Source organism: Idiotropiscis lumnitzeri, chromosome 14 (assembly GCF_059441095.1).
Source record: "Idiotropiscis lumnitzeri isolate Australia: NSW breed Sydney's pygmy pipehorse chromosome 14, RoL_Ilum_1.0, whole genome shotgun sequence".
In the NCBI taxonomy this organism is placed as follows: Eukaryota; Metazoa; Chordata; class Actinopteri; order Syngnathiformes; family Syngnathidae; genus Idiotropiscis; species Idiotropiscis lumnitzeri.
Genome location: NC_142404.1, coordinates 1,784,639 through 1,789,638, shown reverse-complemented (window position 1 = coordinate 1,789,638; position 5,000 = coordinate 1,784,639). Strand labels below are relative to the sequence as shown.

At 41.0% G+C, this 5,000-nt stretch overlaps 1 protein-coding gene across 3 annotated transcripts in view; it reads right to left on the bottom strand.

The window, feature by feature from the left end:
* The window catches only part of rab3gap1 (RAB3 GTPase activating protein subunit 1), an 88,746-nt gene that overhangs the window by 30,174 nt on the left and 53,572 nt on the right, over window positions 1-5,000 (bottom strand). For 2 of the 3 annotated variants that reach the window (XM_088315533.1, XM_088315535.1), the window contains exons 12-13: window positions 4,693-4,785; window positions 356-522 (exon numbers count right to left, since the gene is read on the bottom strand). In XM_088315533.1, coding sequence (XP_088171659.1) covers window positions 356-522; window positions 4,693-4,785 — 260 coding nt within the window. The remainder of the gene's footprint in view (window positions 1-355; window positions 523-4,692; window positions 4,786-5,000) is intronic. The other variant, XM_088315534.1, reaches the window with a different exon arrangement.

Here is a 5,000-nt window from a genome sequence, read left to right as displayed (position 1 = left end):
CATACATATATATATACATATATATACATATATACATTTGGAATTGTAAATCATTTTTCTGAATTTGTTTGGATCACAGCAATTGGAATTTTCTACCAACGACCTTTTGATTGATTACTGGAAAGTGCGACTGAAAACCTTTTTAACCCTGAATTGGCCGGCTTGTGTTTGCACATTGAAAGCAGGAAATACTTCTTTGCTCAGTTCTGCAATATCAACTTTTACTACTTGTGCACTCAGCATTTAGTACGTTCATATTATTAAACTTATCATTATATTTACTTTCTGATTATTCGTCATTTTTCATAATAATAATAATACTTCTAAAAAATTCAAATATTAAAAGCGCGCTTACCTGAAGAATACAATTAAGTACATCTGCGCCAAGTGGGCACTCAGTCAGCCTGTGGCGTTGAATGTGCCTTCGAGCATTATGCACAATGCTGGAAACAGAGAGTTTGGACATCGGCACTGTGGCAGTGGGCTCTGTCAGCTTTGATAGAGCAGAACTGATGTCACTATCTGTAAAGAAACACAGGTTACAGTCAGATCTGACATGCTCCATCTTAACTTTCCAATTGATTAAGAGTGCACATGAGCGGTGTGCCAGTGGGCATGAGCACTGCAAATTGAATAATACTTCGCTCCAGTTCAAGTGTGTAACAATGCTTTTGCAGACTAAGTCTTAGAACAAGTCAATAAGTAAACCACAACGATTACTTCTGAGGGCCAGCTTTATAATAAAATCTAATACAGGCATTGCGTTCCATGTCTGTTATTACATTACTTGTTTTGCTTTTATTTTGAAGTCGACCCGCATGGCGCATTGCATAGTAGCCTTTGAACAACTGTTGGCTGGATGGACCAGGTCTGCTCCCCGCTAACAACTATATTCAGCATAAGACGGTGGCCAAATATCTTGCCCGAGTGCCACTGGTGAGATGGTTATCTCTGTGTTGCTGTACCGCAGGCTTTAACAGTCCGTCAAAATATGTTCTTACACAAAGCGGTCCGTAGTGAAAAGAAAAAAAAAGTGGACACCAGACAGCAGACCAAGAGAACTGTGCAAGAGATCCAGAGATGCTATTGGAACAGCAGCACTCACTCGCACACATATGTAGTCAATGCAGTCCTCTCTGCAAACAAACACACACGAGACAGACAGGGTGTGTCAGTCATCAGCAAAACGGGCCTTGGTCAGTGACGGACTGAGAGGTCCGTTGGCACTTGACCCAGTTAGTGACGATTACACTAACAAACGAAAACCCACTTCAATGAGATCTTAGCCTTTTTAGAGTTTCCCATTGGTTGTCAATTGTCAGTAAAAGGAGCGTAAGTTACCATTGTAACACAACATTTGTTTTTTCTCCAATTTCGTGTTCAAATATCTAAAAGTGTTTCTTCAAACACAACAAGGCCATTTCCGTCAAATATAGTTCACAAATCTGACTAAATCTGTGTTGAGTGAGCATTTTTCATTTGTCAAGAAAATTCATCCCACCTTACAGGTGTGGTATATCAACTTGCTGATTAGACAGCATGATTATTGCAAAGGTGTGTCTTAGCCAGACCACAAAAAAGGCCACTCTGAATTATATAGTTTTATCACAGCAAAATGCCACATGTCACAAGTCCTGAGGGAGCGTGAAATTGTAAATTGCAGGAATACCATCCAGAGCTGCTGCTTGGGAATTTAATGTTAATTTATCTACCATAAACTGTCTTCAAAGCTGTTTCGGACTATTTAGCAGTACATCCAACTAGCCACAGAACCGCAGACCACATGTAACTACACAAGTCAAGGACTCCAAAACCAGTAACCCGGACATCTGCTGAAACAATCGGTTTGCATAACAAAATATTTTTTACAACAACTGTCAGAAACCGTCTCAGGGAAGCTCATCTACATGATCATAGTCCTCATCGGGGTCTCAACCTGACAGCAGTCCGTCGTCATAACTGACTTGATACATGATGGCGTGTGTGGCAATGTGTGGGTGGGCAGTTTGTTGTTGTCAATATTGTCGCTCGAGTGGCCCATGGTGGCGGTGGGGTTATTGTATGGCTAGGCGTATGTTACTGTAGACAACGAAGAGGCACATTTTATTGATGGCATTTTGAATAAACAGAGACACCATGACGAGATCCTGAGGCCGACTGTTGTACCATTCATCCATGACCATAACCTCATGTTGCAACATGATAATGCACGGCCCCATGTTGCAAGGGTGTGATTGGGAGGAACACGTATTATATATTTGTGTATAGGTATATGTACTGTATATATTGATCAGGGGCGGAACGGTTAAAAAAGTCTGTGGTTCGGTCCGATTCTGTTTTGTGCTGACGGTATTCAGTATGTGTTTACGCTACGAAAACTCAATTGTCTTTGTTGGAGGACGTAACAGTTTGGATTCAAAAGCACCCATTAAGAAAGGCAAAACGATTTTCGAATACAGAAAGAGTCAGTCCTCCTGAAAATGGTCTCGATAATATAGGCCCGAAGATGGTATTTCAGTGACAAGCAGTGGCAGGTAGTCGGGCGAGCGCCCGCATAAGAAAAGAAGTGGAGCGCGCTTACTCGTCAAAGCAAAGGCAATGGAGAGAAAACATGAGTTGGATAGGGAAGTGGCCCGAATTAACATTCAACAATGGTACTGGAAGCACTAGTCGCTGGAACAGCAAACTTGAAGTCCTCAATGCATTTGAATCTGAATCAACCATGGGGAAAAGATGCATGCACCTATCCACAACAAGACACTCATCAACTCAGCCTATTTCAGGCACCATTAAAGTGGATAAAGGAGAAAAGGTTTCAAAACGTCAGAGAAAGTTTCAAAGGAGTTCAGCCTTGTATTTCCCCGTCTCCTTGTCCAGTTCTAGTGCTGCTGCTGCTGATGATGATGAAAAGGAAGCTGATAATGACACAAATGATGATGATGAAAACTGATGACAATGAGGGGGATGTGGATAATGATGAAACATGGGTGATGGCGATGATATGAATGAGGAAGATGGTGACAATAGTCAACAAAAACACAGTGCATCACAACAAAAAAAGGCACAAACCACAATCAATGCCACCAAACAAGCACACAACTCAAAATAAATTACAACGAACACAGCAAAACCAACAACTCAGGCGTCAAAAGTCATAACCCTGCAAATCCAACCATTCAAAGTGTCCTACATTAACAGAATGAAATATCTGAGCATCTACTGAAACACCAGCATCTCAATCACAACACAAGAATTTATGAGGGTGTTTCAACATGCAATTGGAAGCAAAAACTGAAAGCAGTTATGATAGACTCCACTTCAGTACACTGCTGGCCAGCCAAAACAACGGGTGCGAAGCTATGCACACATGGACCCGGATAAAATCAAGATATCCAATGCATTGATTAATTAAAGCAATTTAACAAGTGTTAACCCAGTCTCAAAACCCAGAAGCCAACAGGCTCAAAGATACCAGGTAAGCCACAAACCAAGGGAAGCATTTTTGTAACCATGGTAACACCATCAGTGACCCAGACTGAAAAAGAGGTCGCACAAAGCTCCTGGAGTCCTGTTCACTTGTCTTGCCAGATGCGCACCCCATTTGGAGGTGGGCAAATCCCTCAATACAGGCACCTGCATCAATTCACTAAGGCGATTTGACTGTCGAAGATGCGTGGTCACTGAAATGAGGTTGAGTTGAAGCCATTCTAAACAGCTGCCCTCTCACTCCAGTCTCAGATGACCCAAGCGAGTTGGAGGCGCTTACACCAAACCACCAGCTGCTACTCAATAGTAAGGCATTCTATCCACCGGTATGCTTACAAGACACATCAGCAGACTGTCTTCTACTGGAGGGGGACAAATGCAAACAGGCACTGCGGTCTGGCCAGTGCAAACTAGTGCTAAAAAGAAGACCAAAAATAATGTGTGATAGTATAATGTACCGATATTCACAACCTGAAGGTGAAAATATGATCAAAATTAAGTTTTTAAATATGTACTGTATGGCATATTTTCTTTGAGGTAGGAAAGGGCTGGTTAATAAAAGATGGGATTTCCTGATTATTTTCATGGGGCCATTATTTAAGTTAAAGTAATTGCTCGCTCCATGCTCAGTCAGTTAGGGGGGTTGGCATGTCGGAGCACAAAATGATTTCTCCATATTCTCTGAACCTTTTGGTGATATTATGAACCGCAGATGATAAAATCCCTAAATCCCTTGCAAAAATATGTTGAGGAACATTGCGCCTAAATTGTTGAACTATTTTCACATACAGCTGTACACAAGGAGGTGAACCACCTTTGCTTGTGAATGCATTTCAGAGAAACTCCTTTTATATCCAATCATGGCACCCACCACATATCTATTAGGCTGTTCACCTGTGGGATGTTCTAAACGAGTGTTTCATGAACATTCCTCTCGGTCTTTTTTTGACACCTATTCCAGCTTTGTTGGTATGAGTTGTGGCCAAAAAGTTCAAAGTTAATTATTTATTTGCAAAAAACAAAGTTTATCCGTTTGAGCATTAAGTATATTGTCTTGTTGTTTATTCAATTAAATATAGGTTGAACATGATTTGAAAATTATTGCATTCTGTCCGTATTTATGTTTAACATAACATTCTAATTTCATTTGAATTTCTGGTAGAAATAATTTTTAAGAGAAGTTGACTGAAAACAGTTGGTAATAACCTTTACAATCCTCCTCAGCGGAACCCCTTCCAAGAATCTCTTCTGTTGTCTCCTTTCTCCACCGTATCTTAAATAAGTCTGTCAATAAGTCACCTGCAGGAGAAGATGGGACAGGTTAAACTCTTTCTATGATAACATTTACATTTTCTTTCATGAAGGTATTAAGAGTACATGTGCATTTTGCTACCATTGCCAACAGTCCCAATTGTTTGCCCCTCAGTGGGGCTCTAGTGGCACTTTAAATCCATTTGTGACATGTTGCACCAGCCTCGTGCGTGCTGACGCGAAGCTAGCTGGGAAAAATGTCT